This window comes from Cebus imitator, unplaced genomic scaffold, assembly GCF_001604975.1.
Source record: "Cebus imitator isolate Cc_AM_T3 unplaced genomic scaffold, Cebus_imitator-1.0 Scaffold192, whole genome shotgun sequence".
Lineage (NCBI taxonomy): Eukaryota > Metazoa > Chordata > Mammalia > Primates > Cebidae > Cebus > Cebus imitator.
The window spans coordinates 1,073,521-1,098,982 of NW_016107507.1; the positions used below are offsets into that span (position 1 = coordinate 1,073,521).

At 42.9% G+C, this 25,462-nt stretch overlaps 1 protein-coding gene across 2 annotated transcripts in view; it reads right to left on the minus strand.

The window, feature by feature from the left end:
- LAMB1 (laminin subunit beta 1) overlaps positions 1 to 25,462 on the minus strand; it is a 96,374-nt gene that overhangs the window by 43,945 nt on the left and 26,967 nt on the right. For both annotated transcript variants that reach the window (XM_017546834.2, XM_017546835.2), the window contains 11 exons: positions 23,044 to 23,232; positions 22,593 to 22,772; positions 22,343 to 22,455; positions 20,313 to 20,392; positions 6,011 to 6,146; positions 4,609 to 4,767; positions 2,973 to 3,100; positions 2,287 to 2,410; positions 1,609 to 1,813; positions 876 to 1,019; positions 434 to 665 (listed from right to left, as the gene is read on the minus strand). In XM_017546834.2, coding sequence (XP_017402323.1) covers positions 434 to 665; positions 876 to 1,019; positions 1,609 to 1,813; positions 2,287 to 2,410; positions 2,973 to 3,100; positions 4,609 to 4,767; positions 6,011 to 6,146; positions 20,313 to 20,392; positions 22,343 to 22,455; positions 22,593 to 22,772; positions 23,044 to 23,232 — 1,690 coding nt within the window. The remainder of the gene's footprint in view (positions 1 to 433; positions 666 to 875; positions 1,020 to 1,608; positions 1,814 to 2,286; positions 2,411 to 2,972; positions 3,101 to 4,608; positions 4,768 to 6,010; positions 6,147 to 20,312; positions 20,393 to 22,342; positions 22,456 to 22,592; positions 22,773 to 23,043; positions 23,233 to 25,462) is intronic.

A 25,462-nucleotide genomic window follows, 5' to 3' on the forward strand; every position in this document is an offset into this window, starting at 1 on the left:
TAATTTTTTGTATTTTTAGTAGAGACGGGGTTTCACCATATTGACCAGGATGGTCTCGATCTCTTGACCTCGTGATCCACCCGCCTCGGCCTCCCAAAGTGCTGGGATTACAGGCTTTAGCCACCGTGCCCGGCCCTGACAGACAGAATTTCTATACAGCCCTGCGGTAAGCTCTAGGGTGACTCTCCAAGAGAACGGATTCATGTCAGTTTTGTTCTCTGCGGTATCCCCAGCACTAGAACGACGCCTGGCACAGAGAGGGTGTAAACTAAATATGTACTGGATAAATAAATAAGATCCTAGAAAATACTGAGGTGTTGAGAAATGAATGAGTGAGCTGAAGCCCGGTGGAGATGAATTCTGTGGTTGGTCTAACATTCTGTCTCCTCAGCCTGAGATCATTGCATTCTCCTTACTTTCAGCGTCTGCATACCTTTCACAGTTATGACCCATGGTGTAGTCCTGGCAGTTCAAGCACTCCCCAGTCACTGGGTCGCAGTCCTCGGCATGGCCATTGCACTGGCAGGGCTGGCAACTTGGAAAGCCCCAGTGCCCAGGTAAGCACCGGTCACACTGCCGAGCATACACTCCCTGGAAACAGTGGCACTGGCCAGTCACAGGATCGCAGAAGGCATTGACAGATCCTTGCAGATTGCACTCACAACCTAAAGAAACAGGCAAACAAAGAACTGCCTTGAGAAACTCATTCAGTGGAAACACGCCCCTTTTATAAGCACCCTGTCCCCAATTCAGAATGCTCATGGGTTGGTGTGATCAGCTTCAGGAGGGAGGCATCACCTCTGCAGTGATGGAACCCTGCCAGGATGGCTGAGTTCAACTCAATGAATGCATAACAATGCTTTTGAGGTACCTACGTTTGCATCCACTGGGGCCAAAGCCAAAGGTTCCAGGTGCACATCTGTTGCAGGTTCTTCCAACCACATTGGGGCGGCACTGGCACTGGCCTCCATTGGGGTCACACACAGAACTTAACGAGCCCTGAGGGTCGCATTCGCAAGCTGCAGGTGAAGAGAGGCCAGAACACATGACACACAGCAGCACATCATCAGGCTGTCCCTGATCCTTTCTCCTTTACTACTTTGGTTTATTCAGAATTCTGGTTTAAAACATTCTCATCCCTATGATGAGCAGAAGGGAAGAAAGGGGAGGCAGAGTTGGCAGATCAAAGCAGTTTTTCTAGGCAGGAGGTCATTCACATTTTCTCCCCTTGCCTTCAAAGCTCAAATATCACAGGACATTAGACCAAAGCCCAGTGACCTTCAGAGGTTGGTCTGACCTCTCAAAGAGAAAATATACATTTCAGTTACCTGATGCTTCTCTGATTCCATTCCCCACTCCCTACCCTGCTTATAGAAATGCTTTATCCTCATGGACTTTTCCCCTGGCCACCTGTTATTTGCCTATTTCTTGAATATCGATTCCATCTTTAGTGGTGCTCTATCACTGAAATATTACTTAAAAAGGTAAAGACAAACTATGACTGAGACTCCCTTTTCCTTGTGCTGCCGAGCACAGGGCTATGGGGCGTGCACTCCACTGCACTTTGTGTGCCAGGTATACCCAGAGCTGGAAACGGCAGCTGCCTACCCAGGCCCGTCTGGTGTAGCAGGGCAGAAATGCTAAAGATGATGCTTCTGCAAACATCAGTCATCGGTGTTTTCACAACGCTTCTGCTGTTCTCCAGACATCGGTATCTCTGAAAGGTTTCCCAGGCACTGTTGGTGACCACCCCATCTCCTGAACCTCCCACGGTGAAGATGTCCAGTGATTTACAGTACGGCATGAGAACAAGCTGTGAAGAAATGAGAACAGCCAGACATCCTTAGAGTGGTGCCCCTCTAAGGTATAAACCTTCCTATTCCTAAATACTCTGGCAGGAAATCTTAGCTATTTTACACAGCCTGGTGGCTTTTGAAATGCAATTTGTTTTTATTTTAGAGATGGGGGTCTCGCTTTGTTGCCCAGACTGGTCTTGAATTCCCGGCCTCAAGCAAGCCTCCTGCCTCAGCATCCTGAAGTGTTGAGATTACAGGTGTGAGTCACTAGGCCCAGTGAAATGCTATTTCTAAAAGACATTTTATACTTTTAGAAGGAGTAAATCCTTTCCACGGGGTGGAGCATAAGCAAAGTAACCTCAGAGGCAAGAAAGAATGATGCTGCTTACGCGCTGGCTTCAGTACTTCCCCTCAACAAAACACCCTGGGAGCAGCTGGACACTTTCCACCCAGGCTTTCCTGCCTATGCCGGAAGCGATCTCGCACTTACAGAATCGATCAGCGTGTAAGGGCTTTCCACATCGCTATCAGAGGAGGTGTATTGAGGCAGCTCCAACCTCACTGTGTAGTTCACTCCCTTCTCAAAGCACACTGGCCGAGGAAGGACGACATATCTGATCCCAAATAAAAAAGAAAGACAACAACAAAAGTCAACCTTCATGCATCCAAAAAAATAAAAATTAAAAACAAAGCTTTGCATCGATAATTCCAAACTAAAAAAGTCAGCAGTCAATGTCTCACTCTGAAATGGTGGCTTCAAAACTCACAAAATATTAGAAAACTATGGCTGGGGGCGGTGGTTCATGCCTGTAATCCCAACACTTTGGGAGGCCAAGGAGGGCAGATCACGAGGTCAAGAGTTCAAGACCAACCTGACCAACATGGTGAAAACCCATCTCTACTAAAAACACAAAAATTAGCCAGGTGTGGTGGCGTGCATCTGTAATCCCAGCTACTCAGGAGGCTGAGGCAGGAGAATCACTTGAACTGGGGAGGTGGAGGTTGCAGTGAGCTAAGATTGCATCACTGCACTCCAGCCTGGGTAACANAAAAAAAAAAAAAAAAAAAAAAAAAAAAAAAAAAAAAAAAAAAAAAAAAAAAAAAAAAAAAAAAAATTAGAAAAATACTAATTTGCATATGTGGTCTGTTGAGCTGCAAACCCACTGTCACACTGACCTTGAGCCTGGTGATAATGACACCACCTGGTTGTCATCATCAGGAATGGTATTACCACACCGGCTGCTGGCTGGAATCTTTCCAGGTCGCTGCACTGTGACGACAGCTTTTTCCCAGTGGTCTGGTAGCTAGAATAAGAAACAACGAAAAGATGGTTAGCCCACCACTGCCTGTTTATTAAAAGACTTCTCCGAATCAATTGCCAAGTTGAAATGGAAAACACAGAGTTGCTTTTCCCTTTCCTCTTTACTACTACCTCTGCTGTTCCCCTGATTCCAGCCCCAGTCCCTTTCCCCTGGACACTGAAACACCTCTCAACTGTTCTTGCCTCTTCCCAGTATCCTTTTCAGTCCACTTTAAAGCAGCTCCAATAATGACAATCCCCTACTTGAAATGCTTCAGTAACTTCCTGTGAATATTACAGTCCACAAACCTAGTATTTTTGTCAACACCATCTCCAACTTTATCTCTCATCAAGCTCCGTGGAATGATTCTCAAAAAAACCAAAACCCTCTCTCCTCTTTTCTGCTCACGCTATTTCTTACTTCCTTTTGTGCCAGCTTTCCACAGTTTCATTCACACTTTAAGGTCCAGCTCTGATTCTCTAGGAAAACGTTTTGGTAGCCCTGGCTCAGGCTGGCTGGTGCCTACCCATCTTCTAGCACCATGTATCTCTCTGCTGTTGCACTGTCACCTTTGACAGTTCGGGGCTTGAGTCTGTCACTGGCCAGCCAAGCAGTGAGGGAAGGAAAGGATCTCATACATCCTCATCACCACCTCAGCCCTCAGCAAGGCTGAGTGCCTCATAAAACATCACTACATTTGAGAAACGGGATTCAAGAAAATGGTACATTTTGGCTGGGTGTGGTGGCTCACACCTGTAACCTCAGCACTTTGGGAGGCTGAGGTAGGCGAATCACCTGAGGTCAGGAGTTCGAGACCAGCCTGGCCAACATGGTGAAACCCCGTCTCTACTAAAAATATAAAAATTAGCCGGGCATGGAGGCAGGCGCCTATAATCCCAGCTACTAGGGAGGCTGAAACAGGAAAACTGCTTGAACCCAGAGGTGCAGGTTGCAGTGAGCCAAGATGGTGCCACTGCACTCCAGCCCCTGGGTGACACAGCAAGACTCCATCTCAGACCAAAAAAAAATAAAAAAATAAAAATGGTACATTTTGCCTGGGCACAGTGACTCATGCCTATAATCTCTGCACTTTGGGATGCCGAGGGGGGTGGATCACAAGGTCAGGAGATCAAGACCATTTTGGCCAACAGGGTGAAATCGATCTCCAAAAATAATACAAAAATGAGCTGGGCATGGTGATGTGCACCTGTAATCCCAGCTACTTGGGAGGTTGAGGCAGGAGAATCCATGGAACCAGGGAGTCAGAGGTTGCAGTAAGCCAAGATCATGCCACTGAACTCCAGCCTGGCAACGAGGTGAGACTCCATCCCCCCCTAAAAAAAATATATTGTATATTTTAACTTCCACGGAGGAGGTTAGACTGTCAGAGTCTGATCTGTTCCAATGCAACCTCCATATTTCACAATGATATCTAGTACCCATTAGAAATACTATTTTTCTACTGATTCTCCCCATCCCTCCTCCACCAGTCCACTGAGTGGTTTCTTTACCTGTGGCTCATAGCGAATTAGGATGTCATACTCCATGGAATACGGTATGTTGTCAATGAAAAACTCCAAATAAGCCCCTTCAGGCACTCGGACAAAGCCGGCTCCAGTCCAGGAGGGAGTCCGGTCCTGGATATACTGCCGCTCCACTACGCTCACCCCCTGAGGACATGGGGAACAGTGGTTATGCTTTATTTGGAAAAGAATTCAACAACGTTTAATAGTCAAAGAAATCTGAAGTCACCCAAAGATTCAAAATGGTGGCTACCTTCTACTTATTTTTTACAGTCATATCTCCCCGAATAGATTGCAAAAAGTTTTTGATATCCAAACAGAAAATTGGTTTCATTTTAGTTTTGCGGTTGGAGTAGTCTTGGGACCCTGGAGATGGCATTCAAAGGCTTGGGATACACCTTATATGATATAACCAGGAGAATAAGGATAAAAGAAAAAAGAGAACATCCCACATACCGTTATAAGCAAGTCTAGGAATAATAAGATGATTCCCAGATTCTCCACAAGGCTACTGCAGTATCTAGTGATTTCTGTCTCTCATGCTGGCATTAGTTTTAGGCTCCATTTTCAAGTGAAGAAACTTAATATGATAATGAATGTTCACAATTGATGAGTTAACTGATTAATTGCCTATGGGGTTATTTTTTAATATCTGTGGTTAGTCATCTCCAAAAACAGCTGCCATCAATTCTTTCATTCCCTGTATGTATCTGTGTGTATCATGTGTAGCCTTACCCATCAACAGGTACAAACTATGTTATCCTTTCCATGAATCTGGGCTGGCCTTGTGACTTGTGACCAACAGAACGTGAGGAAATGACATGCTAGGACTTCTGAGTCCAGGCTTTAAGAGACCTGGGAGCTTGTTTCCTCTTTTTGGAAGCTGGAAGTCATGTAAGAAATCTCACTATCCTGCCTCCACCATGCTGTGAAAAAGCATCAAGAGAGCTTCTTGGAGAGGTTGTGTGGAGAGAAATGCCCAGCCAGCCTCCAGCTGTTTCAGCCGTCCCAGCTAAAGAGCCAGGCATACATTTAACGTCACTAAATTTGGGGATGAATTGATGAAACAGTATCCTTGCCTCAGTATTTAGCATGTTAGACTGATGATAACTTTGGAGCCTAAGTAGACAGAAGAAAAGTTTCTTGTAAAGACAAATTTCTTAAACCAACCAAAAGCCTTATCAGTGAACGCTCTGAAGCCCATTTGTGACCTACAGATTCACTTAGCTTTAAATATGGCTGTCTTCGGGAAGGCATGTTCTGATCCTTATTTTGTGCTCACTGACAAAGCTATAAAAATGCTTCTGAAATGGTCTCTTTACAAAGCATGTACGTTCCACTACACCCCAAAACACTGCTTTACCGACCTGCCACACACTCCCCTACTCACGGGCCCCAGATTGGCTTCCTCTGCTTCATAGAGGTAGTGATCCAGGGTGGCAAAGTAGTAACCAGGTTCCACTTCGCTGCACTGACGTCCAATCATGTGAGGCCGACATGAGCACTGGCCTGACTCCGCAGAGCACCTGGAAGGGAGGAGGAGCCAGGTCAGCTGAGTTCACGGTCACCCGAGTCAACCCGCCAGAAGCAGCGCTACAGCTGCCATTACTCAGTACACAGGGCCAAATACCTACACAGCATTCCATTGTTTTCTTCAGAAAATACATATGTGGAATAAAGCAGTGCCTGTGGATTAATCCCAAACTCCAAAAGCATGGTGGGCAACCTGGTCTTCTCTGTTTTACCTCCCTTGCCCTCTCTGGATGGATGCTCCATCCGCATCACATGGAGGTTTTCTGTAGACATCCCAAACTTTATTGCTTTGTCATCTTGCATCTTTTGCTTATTTCCTGAGATTCAGGCTCAAATATCCAGCTCCCTGAAGGACATCTCCAGCTCTGTCCCAGAGGCATCCCCAACCAGTGGATCTAAAACAGAAGCCCTCGCTTCCTCCTGTAGTCTCTATCAGGGTGAAGGCACTACCACCTGCTCAGTCAACCAAGTCAGAAGTGTACATGTTCTTCTCTAGATTATTTCTTCACACTCCATCAGGAACCAAATTCTGTGATTTTTCCTTCTGCATCTTTTGTCTCTCTTCCCCCTTTCCATTGGCTATGCTATACTAAATATAAGAAATGCATGAAATAAAAGAAAAATAAGGAATTTAATGTAAATAAACCTTGAAAATTTAATCATTACCACTGTAGGTAATAAAGGTGTCTGGATAAGCTATAATATATTTATTCTGTTCTCAGTTTATGTCCTTTTTTTATTAGTATAATTTTGTATACAAAATAAAACTCAAATTACATGTATCCATTTTTACTTCATTTAAAGGTGAACTAATGGTTTGGAATTGTTACTTTAAACTCATTCTCAAGGTTTTTTTTTTTTTTTCCTTTTTTTCTCCTCCCAAAGTTTTAAACAAGGTACCTAAAGCAAGTTGCAGCTCACAGGAAGACTTTGCACTCACAGGCTTATTAAAAATGTCTCGAGGCTCGGTGCGTGGTGGCTCACGCTGTAATCCCAGCACTCTGGGAGGCCAAGGCGGGTGGATCACTTGAGGTTAGGAGTTCGAGACCAACCTGGCCAACATGGTGAAACTCTGTCTCTACTAAAAATACAAAAAATTAGCCAGGTGTGGGAGATGCATCTATAATCCCAGTTACTTGGGAGGCTGAGACAGGAGAATTGCTTGAACCCGGGAGGCGGAGGTTCCAGTGAGCCGAGATCATGCCATTGCACTCCAGCCTGGGCGACAGAGAGAGACTTTGTCTCAAAAAAGAAAAAAAAAAAGAAGAAGAAAAAGAAAAAAATAGTTCCAACCTGCCACAGTATAGCTGAAGTCCTCTTTCTATATGTCATGTTGTTATCTGTTATCCTACATAGCCAATTCCCAGGAGAGGAAAGCTTGTTCCTGTTAGGGCCCTAGCTCTCTTTTGGCACAGCTGGTGAACAAAAGCTATTTTCAGAAATTCAGGCATCAGACATTACATCATATGGACAAAAGAAAATTCCTTCTTCCCCAGATGTTTACTGAGACAACAAATCTCCAAAACAGGAACCACCAAAGAAGAAAACAACTAGCCCTTCACACACAACCATTAGAAAACAAGCAAATGAAGGTGAGGACAAAGACGCCAGCATCCTCCTGGTGCTGCCTCTGTCTGCCAACAGTTCTAAACAAGGAACGGCTCCATGAGACCCAATCATGTGAAAGGAATTCCCTTAACAGTGGCCCTGTCAATCACATGTTTCTGTCCACAGGCTTGTCATCACTGATAGGCATGGCTCCAGTTTAACACTGGCTCCTTCAGTGAACTCATTCTCATGGCTTTCCTAGGCAGACGGCGCTCACCCTAACAGCTCTCAGCGCCCAGCAGCCGGCTGTGCTCTGCTTCTCTATTTCCAGCCATCAATGGGACATTCCATGGACTGGCCACCTGTCATCTCTAATTCATCTTGTCCCAAACAGATCATCACCTCCCACACTGACTTATCCTCAGCTCTGCTACTTCTGCCAGTAGATTTAAAATTCTTCTCATGGTGCAGTTGAGACATCACCTTCTATTTCCTTTATCCCAATATTCAAGTCTTACTTCAAAATGTTTCCCAACTTAGCAGCTTTCTCTCATTGTCACTGCCACTGCCTCAGTCCAGGATGTCAGCATCCCATACCTGTTACTCTAACAATCTCCTGACACCTCAAACTCTTCTCCCTCCTCTGCCCAATCCATCTACCACAGGCCAACCAATCTTCCCACAGCACGGCTTTCACTGTTTCACAAAAACCCACAATTGCTTCTTACAATTTCAAGTCATGATTCCTCTGCCTGGCTTTCTACAGCCTCCATAACCCAGCCCCTGAAAACAGCCTCTCTTTCTGGTGCTGACTCTTTGCTTTCCAATAAGCCACACTCTTCATACTTTTCAGCAAATATTTACTGAGCAAATATTGGAACTGGCAGCCTCGCTTCCCAGTGCAAGTAGCCTCATAGTTGAGCCCATTGTGAACTTTGTTCTGAAAGATTCCTTACTTCCTCAGCAAGTCTATTATTTCTGGATAAATGATATGCAGAAAGAGAAAAAGAAAAAAAACAGTCTCTGTCTTCAAGAACTTACCGTCTAACTGGTGATAAGAAAAAAAGCAATTAACCAATGCAACAAATCAAAATGCAGGAAGAACTTATGCATTAATAGAGCTACAAGCAAAGCACCATGGGAGAAGAAGATACGATTCATCTGATTGAGGAGACTGAGTGGGGGATCATGAAAGAGGCATCTTTAAAGCCTGGAGAGAAATTGACAGGCAGAGAGAGGACAGGAGTGACAGGAACAAAGAGGGTGATGGGGGAATGTGAGCAGAGATGGTCAAGATCAGGCCAGATCTCCACCTTGCCACAGCCATTCCCATCTCTGTGCCTTTACCCATATTTTCCTTCCCAGCTAGGAGGCCCTCCCCTGCTCATCAATCATATCTTTCACTCACTGCAACCTCCACCTCCTGGGTTCAAGTGATTCTCCTGCCTCAGCCTCCTGAGTAGCTGGGACTACAGCCTGCTGAATCTCAGCCTAAACAGACCTGATTACTGCTGTGGAAGGTGTGTATACAGCCACTGGAGCAACAAGTTTTGCTTTTGAAATAACTTTTAAGTTTTCCAACAGGGTACTATCAGGCAGGTGAGGATACAAGGAGAAGGTGGCAATTCCAACCTGGAAGAGGTACTTCACATAAACCTCACCAGGGTGGCACCCTGATTTCAGACTTACAGCCTCTAGAACTTCCACCATTACCGAAGCAATCCGCCTTTACTGAGGCAATCCACCATTACTGAGACAATCAGCCATTACTGAGGCAGTTCTAACTGTACCACTGTAAACAAAACTGCAAGGAAGTTCACACAGCAGCTGGGCAGAGCCCACGGCAGCTCAGCAATGCCTCTGCTGGCAGACTGTGACTAGACTACCTCCTTGCTGGGTAGGGCATCTCTGAAAAAAGGCAGCAGCATGTCAGGAACTTGTAAATAAAGTCCCAAGACAGAGCACCTGGGAAAAAAGGTAGTTATGAGTTTCACTGCAGCAGACTTAAATGTACCTGCTCAGCAGCTCTGCATGGAACAACGGAGCTCCCAGCTCAGCACTTGAGCTCCTATAAGGGGCAGACTATCTCCTCAAGCAGCTCCCCAAACCCCATATATCCAAAGAGATACGTCATAAAGGAGAGGTCAGGCTGACATCTGGAGGGTACCCTTCTGGGATGAAGATAACCGAAGAAACCAGCAGCAACCCTTACTGTTCTGCAGCTGCTGCAGGTGATCTCCAGGCAAGAAGGGTCTGGAGTTGACCTCCGGCATTCCTGCAGCAGAGGGGCCTGACTGTTAGAAGGAAAACTAAAAAACAGAAAGAAATAGCTTCAACATCAATGAAAAGGACGTCCACTCAGAGAACCCATCCAAAAGTCACCAACTACAAAGACCACAGGTGGATAAATCCACACAAATGGGAAGAAACCAGTGCAAAAAGGATAAAAACACCAAAAACCAGAACACCTCTCCTCCTCCAAGGGATCACAACTCCTCACCAGCAAGGGGACAAAGCTGGATGGAGAATGAGTCTGATGAATTGACAGAAACAGGCTTCAGAAGGTGGGTAATAACAAACTTCTCTGAGCTAAAAGAACATGTTCTAACCTAGTGCAAAGAAACCAAGAACCTTGAAAAAAGGTTTGACAAAATGCTAACAAGAATAAACAGCTTAGAGAAGAATATAAATGAATTGATGGAGCTGAAAAACATGACAACTTCATGAAGCACACACAAGTTTCAATAGTCGAATCAATCAAGCAGAAGAAAGGATATCAGAGATTGAAGATCAACTCAATGAAATAAAATGAGAAGGCAAGATTAGAGAAAAAAGAGTGAAAAGAAATGAACAAAGCCTCCAAGAAATATGGGATTATGTGAAAAGACCTAATCTGAGCTTGATAGGTGTACCTGAACGTGATGGAGAGAATGAATCCAAGCTGGAAAATACTCTTTAGGATATTATCCAGGAGAACTTCCCCAGCCTAGCAAGGCAGGCCAATATTCAACTCCAGGAAATACAGAGACCACCACAAAGATATTCCTCAAGAAGAGCAACCCCAAGGCACATAATCGTCAGATTCACCAGGGTTGAAATGAAGGAAAAAATGCTAAGGGCAGCCAGAGAGAAAGGTTGGGTTACCCCAGAGGGAAGCCCATCAGATTCACAGTGGATCTCTCGGCAGAAACCCTACCAGCCAGAAGAGAGTGGGGACCAATATTCAACATCATTAAAGAAAATAACATTCAACCTAGAATTTCATATCCAGCCAAACTAAGCTTCATAAGTGAAGGAGAAATAAAATCCTTTACGAACATGCAATTGTGGAGTGATTTTGTCACCACCAGGCCCGCTTTACAAGACCTCCTGAAAGAAGCACTAAACAAGGAAAGGAACAACAAGTACCAGCCACTCCAAAAACATGCCAAATGGTAAAGACCATCGACACAATGAAGAAACTGTGTCAACTAATGGGAAAAACATCAGCTAGCATCAAAATGGCAGGATCAAATTCATACATAACAATATTAACCTTAAATGTAAATGGGCCAAATGCCCCAATCAAAAAACACAGACTGGCAAATTGGATATAAAGTCAAAACCCATCAGTGTGCTGTTTTCAGGAAACCCATCTCTCGTGCAAGGACACACATAGCTCAAAATAAAGGGATGGAGGAAGATTTTCCAAGCAAATGGAGAGCAAACAAAAAACAAAAAACAAAACAGGCATTGCAATCCTAGTCTCTGATAAAATAGACTTTAAATCAACAAAGATCAAAATAGACAAAGAAGGCCATTACATAATGGTAAAAGGATCAATGCAACTAGAAGAGCTAATGATCTTCAGTATATATGTCCTCAATACAGGAGCACCCAGATACATAAAGGAAGTTCTTCATGACTTACAAAGAGACTTAGACTCCCACACAATAATAGTGGGAGACTTTAACACTCCACTGTCACTATTAGACAGATCAACGAGACAGAAAATTAACAAGGACATCCAGGACTTGAACTCAGATCTGGACCAAGCAAACCTAATAGACATTTACAGAACTCTTCACTCCAAATTCACAGAATGTATATTCTTCTCAGCACCACATCACACCTACTCTAAAACTGACCACATAATTGGAAGTAAATCACTCAATGGAACGAGTAACAAGCAGTCTCTCAGACCACAGTGCAATCAAATTAGAACTCAGGATTAAGAAACTAAATCAGAACCACATAACTTTGTGGAAACTGAACAACTGGCTGTTGAATGTTGACTGGAAAACACTGAAATTAAGGCAGTAATAAAGATGTTCTTTGAAACCAAAGAGAACGAAGACACAACGTACCAGAATCTCTGGAACACATTTAAAGCAGTGTCTAGAGGGAAATTTATAGCAATAAATGCCCACATGAGAAGCAAGGAAAGATCTAAAATCGACACCCTATCATCAAAATTGAAAGAGCCAGAGGAGCAAGATCAAAAAACAACTCAAAAGCTAGCAGAAGACAAGAAATAACTAAGATCAGAGCAGAACTGAAGGAGAGCGAGACAAAAAACCCTTCAAAAAAATCAATAAATTCAGGAGCTGGTTTTTTGAAAAGATCAACAAAATAGACCACTAGCCATATTATTAAAAAGAAAAGAGAGAAGAAAATAGATACAATAAAAAATGATAAAGGGGATATCACCACCAATTCCACAGAAATACAAAATACCATCAGAGATTACGACAAACAACTCTGCACACAAACCAGTAAAACTGGAAGAAATGGATAAATTTCTGGACACTTGAACCCTCCCAAGCCTAAACCAAGAAAGAAGTTGAAACCCTGAATAGACCAAATAGCAAGGGCAGAGGTTGAGGGAGCAATGAATAGCCTACCAACCAAAAAAAGCCCAGGTCCAGGTGTGTTCACAGCCAAATTCTACCAGAAATACAAGGAGGAGCTGGTACCACTCCTTCTGAAACTATTCCAAGCAATACAAAAAGAGGGAATCTTTCCCAAATCATTTTATGAGACCAACATTATCCTGATACCAAAACCTGGCAGAGACTGACCCAAAAAAGGAAACTTCAGGCCAATATCCATGATTAACACAGATGCAAAAATATTTAATAAAATACTGGCAAACCGATTGCAACAGTACATCAAAAAGCTTATCCATCATGATCAAGTAGGCTTCATCCCAGGGATGCAAGACTGGTTCAACATATGCAAATCTATAAACGTAATTCACCACATAAACAGAACCAATGACAAAAACCATATGATTATCTCAATTGATGCAGAGAAGGCCTTTGACAAAATTCAACAGCCCTTTATGCTAAAAACTCTCAATAAACTAGGTATCAATGGAATGTATCTCAAAACAATAAAAGGTATTTATGACAAAGTCACAGCCAATATCATACTGAATGGGTAAAAACTGGAAGCATTCCCTTTGAAATCTGGCACTAGACAAGGATGCCCTCTCTCACCCTTCCTATTCAATATAATACTGGAAGTTCTAGTCAGAGTCATCAGGCAAGAAAAAGAAATAAAGGGTAACCAATTAGGAAAGTAGGAAGTCAAATTGTCTCTATTTGCAGATGACATGATTATATATTTAGAAGACCCAATCGTCTCAGCTCAAAATCTCCTGAAACTGATAAGCAACTGCAGCAAAGTCTCAGGATACAAAATCAATGTGTAGAAATCACAAGCATTCCTATACACCAATAACAGACTTAAAGAGAGCCAAATCAAGAGCAAAGTCCCATTCACAATTGCTACAAATTAAATAAAATACCTAGGAATACAACTAACAAAAGAATGTAAAGGATCTCTTCAAGGAGAACTATGAACCACTGCTTAAGGAAATAAGAGAGGACACAAACAGATGGAAAAACATTCCATCCTCATGGTTAGGAAGAATCAATATTGTGAAAATGGCCATACTGCCCAAAGTAATTTTATAGATTCAACGCTATCCCAATCAAGCTACCTATGACCCTCTTTCACAGAACTGGAAAAAACCACCTTAATTCATATGGAACCAAAAGAGAGCCCACATAGCCAAGACAATCCTAAGCAAAAAGAACAAAGCTGGAGACATCACGCTACCTGACTTCAAACTGTACTACAAGACAACAGTAATCAAAACAGCATGGTACTGGTACCAAAACAGAGATACAGGCCAATGGAACAGAACAGAGGCCTCAGAGGCAATGCCATACATCTACAACCATCTGATCTTTGACAAACCTGACAAAAACAAGCAATAGGGAAAGGATTCCCTGTTTAATAAATGGTGTTGGGATAACTGGCTAGCAATGTGCAGGAAACAGAAACTGGACCCCTTCCTGACACCTTACACTAAAATTAACGCCAGATGGATTAAAGACTTAAAACATAAAACCTAACCCCATAAAAACCCTAGAAGAAAAACCTAGGCAAAACCATTCAGGACATAGCCATAGGCAAGGACTTCATGACTAAAACACCAAAAGCACTGGCAACAAAAGCCAAAATAGACAAATGGGATCTAATTAAACTCCAGAGCTTCTGTAGAGCAAAAGAAACAATCATTAGAGTGAACTGGCAACCAAAAGAATGGGAAAAAATTTTTGCAATCTGCCTGTCTGACAAAGGGCTAATTTAATCCAGAATCTACAAAGAACTAAAGCAGATTTACAAGAAAAAAACAAACCCATTCAAAAGTGGATGAAGGACATGAGCAGACACTTTTCAAAAGAAGACATAGATGAGGCCAACAAATGTGAAAAAATGCTCATCACCACTGATTACTGGAGAAATGCAAATCAAAACCATGCTGAGATACCATCTCACGCCAGTTAGAATGGCAATCATTAAAAAAATCTAGAGACAACAGATGCTAGAGAGGATATGGAGAAACAGGAACACTTTTACACTGTTGGTGGGAGTGTAAATTAGTTCAACCATTGTGGAAGACAGTGTGGCAATTCCTCAAGGACCTAGAAATAGAAATTCCAATTGACCCAGCAATTCCATTACTGGGTATGTATCCAAGGGATTATAAACCATTCTATTATAAAGACACATGCACACATATGTTCATTGTGGCACTGTTTACAATAGCAAAGACTTGGAGCCAACCCAAATGCCCATCAATGATAGACTGGACAAGGAAAATGTGGCACATATACACCATGGAATACTATGCAGCCATAAAAAACAATGAGTTTGTTTCCTTTGTAGGGACATGGATGAATCTGGAAACCATCATTCTCAGCAAACTGACACAAGAACAGAAAATCAAACACCGCATGTTCTCATTCATAGGCGGATGTTGAGCTATGAGAACACGCGGACACAGGGAGAGAAGCATCACACATCGGGGTCTGTTATGGGGGACTAGGGGAGGAACAGTGGGGGTGGGGAGGTTGGGGAGAGATAACATGGGAGAAATGCCAGATATAGGTGTCAGGGGATGGAAGTAGCAAACCACATTGCCATGTGTGTACCTATACAACAATCCTGCATGATCTGTACATGTTCCCCAGAACCTAAAGTACAACAACTATATATATATATATATGTGTGTGTGTGTATATATATATATATATATATATATATATATGTATATATATATCTCATACCTTTCAAATCTCACTCAGCTTTCAAAACTCAAGCTCAAATCCTAGCTTCTTCACAGCAAGACCAATGATTTATTACATGTAATTATTCTCTCCTGCCTTCAAGTAAAAACCACATCTGATAGAAATGATACAGTTTACATTTTTATGTATTTTCTACAAATTTCCCAGTAAACTAGAGATTCAATTCATTAAATCAGTAAAGAAGAATAAGGGCTTAAAATAAATAAGGCCCTGTACGAGGCAGAATAATGGCACCCAAAGATGTCCACGTCCTCATCCCTGTTGTCTGTGGGATGTTACCTCATATGGCAAAAGGGACTTTACNAAAGATGTCCATGTCCCAACCCCTGGAACCTGAGAATGTGTTACCTTGTTTGGCAAAAGAATAAACAAGAAAAAAGACTTTGGAGGTGTGATTGCGGTTAGGACCTTGAGATGGAGAGATTATTGGCGTATCTGGGTGGGCCCAATCTAATCACATGAATTCCTAAAAGTGGGAGAGGCAGGCAGAGTAGTAAGTGGGTCAGAGAGCTGTGACATGAGAAGGATTTGAGCCAGTGCTGGCTTTGAACATGGAGGGAGGGCCATGAGTCAAGGAATGTGGGCAGGCTCTAGAGGCCAAGAATGGCCCTTCGATGACAGCCAGCAAGACAAGAGGAACCTCAGCCTACAGCTGTGAGGAGCTGAATCCTGCCAACAACCCAAATGAGCTGGAAACAGATTCTCCTTCAGAACCTTCAGAAAACAATGCAGCCCTACCAACATCGTGATTGGGGTCTACGAGACTGTATTTGACATACAGAGCTGGAAAATAATAAATTTATGTTGTTTTAAACAACTAAATTGTGGTATTTGTTATGGCAGCAACAGAAAACTAACACAGGCCCTATGTTCTCTCAGTGGGTGAAGGTCAAGATTATTTCTAAAAACAAACAGATTTATAATAAATATACAAATTGGCAACATTTAAAAATTCCATTTCATTTAAATGGTGATAAATAGGGGAAATAGAGTTTTACACTTTCTCTGTTACTAAGGAATTAGGCAGAAAAATATTAAAGGATATAAAGCATCATTCCTAATAACCAACCACAGTGTTCAGTCCATACCATTCATTCCCTGAGGGTTGAATTCTTCCCCACCCTCAACTAGGACACTTTCTATTCGGTAGGACCTATGTGCCATAATCCTGTTCTACCACGGAACAGTCACATGCCACTTAATGACGGGGATATGTTCTGAGAAATGTGTCGTTAGACAATTTTGTTGTTGTGTGACCATCATAGAGTGTGCTTACACAAACCTAGATGGTATAGCCTACTACACGCCCAGGCTGTACAGTATAGTCTATTGCTCCTAGGCTACAAACCTGTACTGCATATTACTGTATTGAATACCATAGGCAATTGTAACACAATGGCAAGAATTTGCGTATTCAGCCATATTAAAATGTAGAAAAGTTGCAGTGAAAATACAGCATCTTATGGAACCACCATTGTAGGTGTGGCCCATCCTTGAATGAAATGTTATTATGCGGTGCATGATTATAATTAACAAAGGGTTAGCTATATCCCATAGTCATTCAATACACTGATAAAAATATTAACTTCTGCTCTGGTTTCAAAGTACAATAAATTTTAGTCTCTCATTTATTAAGTACCTGCCAGGCCCACCGTGTTGGGTGCCAAGTGAGATACAAAAACCAACACGACATAATCCCTGTCCAGAGACCTTTTTACTACAACTGTAAGAACAAAGTATATGCTTAAAGAGATGCAGAAGTAATGCATTGAGGAGGGGACGGTTCAGGCTTCAGCCAGGAAGTTCAAAAAAGAAGTAGGGCCACGTGTGGAGGCTCACACCTATAATCCCAGCATTTTGGGAGGTTGGGGAGAGCAGGTCACTTGAGGTAAGGAGTTCAAGACCAGCCTGACCAACATGGTGAAACCCCATCTCTATTAAAAATATGCAGATTAGCCAGACATGGTGGCTGGCACCTGTAGTCCCAGCTACTCGGGAGGCGGAGGTGGGGGTATCGCTTGAACCCAGGAAGCGGAGGTTGTTGCAGTGGGTTGAGATCATGCCACTGCGCTCCAGTCTGGGTGACAAAGCAAGACTCTGCCTCAAAGAAAAAAAAAAAAACAACTTGTGCTTCAAACCTGATATGAAATCTCTACATTTCATTGTTAAAATAATTTTGAAGGATACTGTAAAAATGTTTATATTTTTCTCCAGTGAGGACAAATCTCTGATAGAAGATTAAAAAAAGAAAAAAACATTTATATTTTTCAATGTTATTAAACATTTACAAGTAGCATTTACCTAGCAACCACTGCCAATTCTTTTTTATTCATTAAAACAGGTAATCTACTAGACAAAACTTCATTAACTTGGCTTCAGTTACATTATTTAACTTAATTAGGTCTTACTTTTTAAAAATTTTTTGAGACAGACTTGCTCTGTCACCTAAGCTGAAGTGCAATGGCACGATCTGGGCTCACTGCAACCTCCACCTTCTGGGTTCAGGTGATTCTCCCTGCCTCAGCCTCCTGAGTAGCTGAGATTACAAGTACCCACCACCATGCCTGGATAATTTTTATATTTTTAGTAGAGATGGAGTTTCACCATGTTGGCCATGCTGGTCTCAAACTCCTGACCTCAGGTGATCCGCCCGCTTTTTGGCCTCCCAAAGTGCTGGGATTACAGGTGTGAGCCACTGTGCCCAGTCACTTAGTTATTCCAAAGTGCAGACTGGCTGACAACGTAATAGACACGGATTATTAAACTTACGTTGTACTACCAAAAATCCATTCAGCTCACTGTACAAAACATCTTAAAGCTTTTACCTCTTCCAATGATTTTTATGCTGAACTCTGTCCCTCACCAAAGTAACTAAGGAGCACCTGGGATCACATTTAGAGATTGCCTCTCCTAAGGAGTACATACCTAGTTTTTAACATCTTAGAAATCTTTTATTTCTTAAATTCTTCTACTCAATCAGTATTTATTTAATACCTACTACATATCCAAGGCAAAGCAAAGAAATACTATCAGGTGAAAGATTTTTTATGAGTGATTACAACAAACAAATCATCCAGCAAATATTTCCCAAGTGGCATCTATGACCTTTCCCAGTAGAATCAGTGCTTCAGGAGACCCTGCCTACAGGGTGCCTAGGGAAATTCCTCTTGAGGGAAAACCATTTTGCAAAGTATCACCATAAAACACTCTAGAGTCACCAGACTAGAAGGCATCTTTAAAGGTTCTTTTTTTCCCCTCCCTCAATGATTCTCAAAGATAGGGCATCCCATCAATCATTCCAGAAAGATCAGATGATTACCTGCTCAAAAATCTGTACTAATTTTGCCTCCTAAACTCTCTTGATGAATACATTCTGGTTTCTATACATTTTTGCAGGAGAGATTAGAGCGCAGGCCAGGGCCTGTGCGTGGGTGGAGACAGGAAGTGCGTGTGGAACAGAGAAAAAGTGGAAGGCAGTGTAGAAACAAAAATCACTTAGGGTTAAGGACCATAGGACATTCCTGAGTTTATGACATAATTTCGCAATTGCACATGTCACTTTCATCTCATCAAGAAAGATTTCAGGAGTGATGACAGCTTTGAATTGAGGAATCAATTACTAAATGATTCAACATGTGTTCTGGGAGTCACAAAGGAAAGTCAGAAAAGTGGTTCCATAAGCAGAGGGCATTCTGTCTGTGTTCCCTGCTTTTATGGAATTATGCTAGCTTCCCCCTCTCTGGAGGTTTTCTAAGAACAGAAATTCATACCGGATTTCAGACGCTACATGCCGTACTGAGTCTATGGCATGACCTGGAACAGAATAAACCCAAATAAAGAGGACAAACAGAACATGTTCTTGCTGCTGAAAACCTCGTTCTTTCCCAGGAGACTACTACGGTGTTGGGAAATAATTGGGTAAGAAAGTCCGTTTTTGAGTACATGAAGCTTACTCAATGAATTCAGCGTGTTCTCTCTGAGAAGACTCAAGGCCACAGGGAAACATCTGTCTCTTCTCTCAGCAGTCACTTACACTATCTGTTCCAGATGTTCTGACTCTGAGCCAGGAACAGAGACCAACATTCTCTTTGACTCGAAGGTGGTTAATTAAACTCCAACAGATTTAACATCTTGCCAAACGTGTGTTCTGATAGCTCTGGTGGAGCCTTATGTTTCATTTATTCAGGAATAGTAGCATATTTAAGCAACTAAACATTATTTTATATAATTTTCATTAATGGGCTTCCAAGTTGCAAAATAAAAAAGAAAGAAAGAAAATGAAAACATTATCTACACAAATCAAAACAGGAGTCCATTTTCTATGTTTTTAGATTGTTGAAAAATAAAATGGTTGATACCAACTGCTGCTGTGGATGGGGGAAAAGGTACTTTTGTAACTGATAGGAAAATAAACAGCTCAATATGGCTGAAACAACCTAACATTCTCTATTAAAATGAAAAATACATATGTACTTTGACTTAGCAGTTCCATCACTGGGAATCCAGTCCATGAAGATACCTACACAAATTCATCAAGACATACAAAAAAATACTTTGCAGGGCTGGGCGTGGTGGCTCACACCTATAATCTCAGCACTGTGGGAGGCCAAGGCAGGCGGATCACGAGGTCAGGAGTTTGAGACCAGCCAGGCCAACACGGTGAAACTCTGTCTCTACTAAAAATACAACAATTAGTTGGGCATGGTGGCACGTGCTTATAATCCCAGCTACTTGGGAGGCTGAGGCAGAAGAATTGCTTGAACCAGCACCTGGGAGGTGGAGGTTGCAGTGAGCCGAGATTGTGCCACGGCACTCCTGCCTGGGCTACAAAGCGGGACTCCGTCTCAAAAAAGAAACAACAAAAAACTTTGCATATCTTTTTGAGAAACAACTGAATGTCCCTCATTTCTAGAAGTCACGACTTTCCCGGAGGACTGAGTACAAGAGCGTATGTGGAGCTCCACTTACCTATTGTTTAACGCTCCCCCAAGGTCACAGTCACATGGTCGACATCCATCCAAATCATTGCTTAAGCCCCAGTGCTCTGGCTGCAGAACAAAACATTCAACATGTAAAGGGAGGTTTCTGTAATTAAACAATAGACTCAGCAAGAAACAAGTTAAAGCACGTTTTGGCTCTTCCACCAAATGCTGATTTTCACCATGAAAGCAGAAAGCAAACACCAGGAAGGAGTGTTTTGAAATGAAGAAACCTGAGCTGCAGGCCAGTGGAGTCAGAGTTGTACACAATCACCTGATCATGCCAGGTCACAGACTAGCTGCTTTGCCCTACAGATAACCTCCATCCAACAACTAATAAGAGCAAGCGGTGAAATCACCAATTTTCCTCATCAGAATGACCCTGGCTGTAAGAGAATTATGGCAAGCATTTGGCAGGCCTTTAACTTTGTCCTCAGCTCAGTCTGTCATAAATCCCATACAGAAAGCCCTCCACGGATTTATCTATGTGGAAGTATAGCATACAACTATGACTATTCTTACAACTGAGCAGTGAGGAAATCAAGTCTTCAGAGCACTAGAGATGGAAATAAAGAGAAATGGAACAGTATTTATATAGGGAAAATGAGCTCTGTGTACCTCAAAAATGAATATATAAAAACAGGTTCACCAATTTATTTTGTTTACTTTTTTGAGACAAAGTCTTGCTTTGTCACCCAGCCTGGAGTGCAGTGGCACAATCCCAGCTCACTGCAACCTCTACTTTCTGGGTTCAAGCAATTTTCCTGACTCAGCCTCCTGAGTAGCTGGGATTGCGCACCATCACACCCAGCTTTTTTTTTTTTTTTTTTTAGTAAAGACAGGGTTTCACCATATTGGCCAGGCTGGTCTTGAACTCTTGACCTCAAGCAATCCACTTGCCTCAGCCTGCCAAAGTGCTGGGATTACAGGCGTGAGCCCCCATGCTTGGCCTATTTTATTTATGATTTTAAAAAGTTTTAGAAATGGGGTTTTGCTATGTTGCCCAGGCTGGTCTCAAGCTCCTGGCCTCAAGCAATCCTCCTGCCTCAGCCACTCAAAGCACTGGTACTACAAGCATTAGCCACCACAACCCAACCAGCCTTCTCTATTTAAATTAGATTTCCAAAAATCTCCTTTAAGAATTTATTAGGATTATATGTAAATATACAGATTTAATGGTCATAATTTGTGGTGAGTGAATCCTCCCTAAATGTAAAAGCAATATAAAAATGTTATTACAAATACAGATTTTTCAAAAATACTCTCATAATCATCCTACTCAGAATTATTACAGTGAACTTTCTGGTATATTTCCTTCCAGATTTTGCTTTCCTTGATGAATTCTTCTTCCTACATAATCAAGATACTATTCACATCCTGTGGTGTTTTTTTTTTTTTAATTATAGCAGCATGAGCATTTCCTGATGTTATTGTCGTTTTCAGTGGCAACCAAATATTACGCTGCACAGAAGTCCCCACACTTACTTAAATATTTTCCCACTCTTGTTTTCAAGTCTTTTGCTATGATTAATAAAAGATGAAATGATTCTTCTGATGAATAAATCTTTGTCCAATTTTCTGATTATATCATCAGAATAGATTCCCAGAAGTGGGATTACCAGGTCAAAGCATATGCACAATTCTACAGGCGACTGATAAATATCTCCATCATGCTTTTCAGAAAAGTACAAACCAATCTGGATTCCCATCAGCAGCCAAGAAGTACTAGTACCTCATGATGTCCTCACTAACAGTAAGCATTCCCATTTTTAAAAACTTGTGTTAACTGTGTCTATAAAGGTGGTATTTTATTGTGGCTTTACCTTATGCTTCTAACAGTGATGGTAAACATCTTGTCAAATTAACCATTAGTCATTCCTGTTGGCTGAACTGTCTACTCATGTCTTTTAACATGTACAGGTGAGGGTGACGGTAGACCCTACAATGGCGGAAAGCCTTCTCTATTAAAACATGTCATCCTCACAAACTACCCACCCCATGTAATGAGGATTTACCTACCAGGCACTGGTCACAATGCCGTCCCATCACCAGACGCTTGCAGTAGCAGTGACCTGTCTCGGAATCACAAGGATTCCCTCCAGGAATTGTTCCCAGAGGATTGCAAGCACACGCTGTATTAAAGACAAAATGAATTGGAGAAAACACAGACCATGTGAGTTTCAAATAATATTCTGGCTTTAGAATTACAAAGTAAAATGGGAATTCCAAACACAGGAAAACTCCCAAACTTTTTAGCAGACAGACTTACATTTACAACCAAATGGATCTTCAGTACTTAAATCATAGAAGCCTTCTTTGCAAACATCACAACGTTCTCCTTCCACATGTAATTTACACCGACACTGACCAGCAATGAGACCAGTAGAAAAATCAGTATAGCTGTCACAAATGCCCTCATTTTGAGAGCCAGCTGGGTCACACGTACATCCTGAGAAGAATGCAAAACACCAGGTTAAATGCAGCAGGAAACTCAATGTATCTTTGTATAAATACATATATTCCCTTCATCCCTCTAAATCTCACAAAAGTAGACTAAAGGCTCCACAACTACCAAGTAAATTCCACTCCAAGCATCTTCAACTGCAATTAAAATAACAGTGCCGGTTTTGCTGCTCACCCTACGAGCTCTGAGAATACAGACTATTCAGTTTGGAAGGCAATCTGGAGTAGGTCCCACATAGTGACATTTCCCAACATACGTTCACAGAAATTAGGATCGCGGACGTCCCTCTCGGGGTGCTGGTAGTAAAACGGCTTGCACTGCTCACAGCTGCGCCCCATGGTGTTGTGCTGACAGTCATCACACACGCCTCCGCTCACGTTCCCCGTGGCCAGGTAAACGGCCATGTCGAAGTGACATGAGCTGGAATGTTCATTGCAGTTACACTCTGCATGACAAGAGCAACATCAAGAAAAGCCTTTTAAATCTATGGACCAATGGAGGAAGGGGGTGGCAGGAAGGAAGATCACTTAGGAAACCGGGGATTAAGTTGAGACAAAATGACAGTCAACAAGCCCAACTCCTGGGGAAAAATGACATATTCACTGATGATACTGTTTTTTGGGTGTTTTTTTTTTTTTTTTTTGAGATGGAGTCTCACTCTGTCGTCAGGCTGGAGTGCAATGGCGTGATCTTGGCTCACTGCAACCTCCGCCTTTGGGTTCGAGCAATTCTCACGCCTCAGCCTCCCAAGTAGCTGGGACTATAGGTGCCAGCCACCATGCCCAGCTAATTTTTGTATTTTTAGTAGAGATGGGGTTTCATCATGTTGGCCAGGATGATCTCGAACTCCTGACCTTGTGATCCTCCTGCCTCGGCCTCCCAAAGTGCTGGGATTACAGGTGTGAGCCACCGTGCCTGGCCAATGACACTGTTTAAACCCTAAAGTAGATCAGAAACCTCAAAAATGTGAATTTCATAAAATCAACAGCCATCTGACCTCTGTGGAAGTGAATGGGCTATGACAAATGTCAACCTCTACGGGAAAGTCCTTTTGGAAGCAAATGACAGAGGATGGCTGCCATCCCACTGAGGGTTCCTTCTGGTCCCTCTCGGGGTGGGACAGGGTGTGAGGACACTGCAGCAAAGGAACTTCCTGGTGATGTGCTGCTAGGAAAGCCTGTCCACAGGCCCCTTGCTTCGAGGACCATGAGGTTTGAAGGGTGGATTCCCTCTTCTGTATTCCCATGTTCCCACCAGCACACCAGGCCAGACCACGGTAAGATGGAAGGTCAGTTTAACAGCAGCTAGCTGGCATCCTTGGGCACAGCACTTCCCTCTGCTAGCCCATTTGGCAGCCATTTTGGCGCCACCCAGCTTTCATCATCTCACTCTCGGGCTTCACAATCCCATTCTTGTGTTGGCACAGGGAAGCTTGACTCAGCCTGGCCTTCCTGGGGCTCCACACTCCAGCTTCCTACTTTGCCTGTCTCCCCCACAACACAACAGCCTGCAGGAGAGGGACTGTGTCAGGTCCACTCACATCCTTGGTGCCCAGCAGAGTCCTGCTCTCCATACATGGGTTGAATTAAACCTTGTAATAATCCTTCCCAGCATGGACTCGGTAATGGTTTTAAGAACGTCTTTGCGGCCTTGTGATTCATGCTCTTGTTGTTACCTAAACTCCCTCCCACCTTCCTCCCTCTCTTTTCCTTTTCCTTCCTCTTGTTTCCTCTTCCTTCTTTCTTTCCATTTTTCTTTTCTTTTCTTTTTTTTTTTTCAGACTGAGTTTGGCTCTTATTGCCCAGGCTGGAGTGCAATTGCACGATCTCGGCTCACCGCAACCTCTACCTTTCGGGTTCAAGTGATTCTCCTGCCTTAGCCTCCTGAGTAGCTGGGATTATAGGCATGCGCCACTATGCCCAGCTAATTTTTGTATTTTTAGTAGAGACGGGACTTCTCCATGTTGGTCAGGTTGGTCTCAAACTCCTGATCTCAGGTGATCCACCCACCTCGGCTTCCCAGAGTGCTGGGATTACAGGCATAAGCCACCATGCCCCCTTCTTTCCAGTTTATTTTTTTCCTTCTTTCCTTCCTACCTACCTACACATCTACCTACCAACCTAATCCAAATTAAGTATCCATCAAAGGCCATCTGGGTTTTACCTAAGAACAAAGCCTTGACCACTCCAGCTCTCACTGGTTTCTGAACTTCTAGAATAGTCCTTCTCAGTGGAGGCAGGGGCAGAGCTGCTCTTCAAGGGGAGGACACGTATCACAATCGCTGTGTGTGGAATGAGGAGGGGCAGTGGTGTTTCCGGCTACTTCTCCACCCAGAGAAAACCCCTGGGATGGATGGAAGGAGGTATGCCAGAAGCCACAGCTGGGCTGGCACAGAAACCAGTACGAAAACGCTACTTCATAACTCTCAGACTTTCATAAGCCACCACGCCATATTTTTCTTTTGTTTTCTCTCATGGTCATCTTGCCTTAAAAACAGGTACAAACGGCCGGGAGCGGCGGCTCATGCCTGTAATCCCAGCACTTTGGGAGGCCCAGGCGGGTGGATCACGAGGTCAAGAAATCGAGACCATCCTGGTCAACACGGTGAAACCCCGTCTCTACTAAAGCTACAAAAAATTAGCTGGGCATGGTGGCACGTGCCTGTAGTCCCAGCT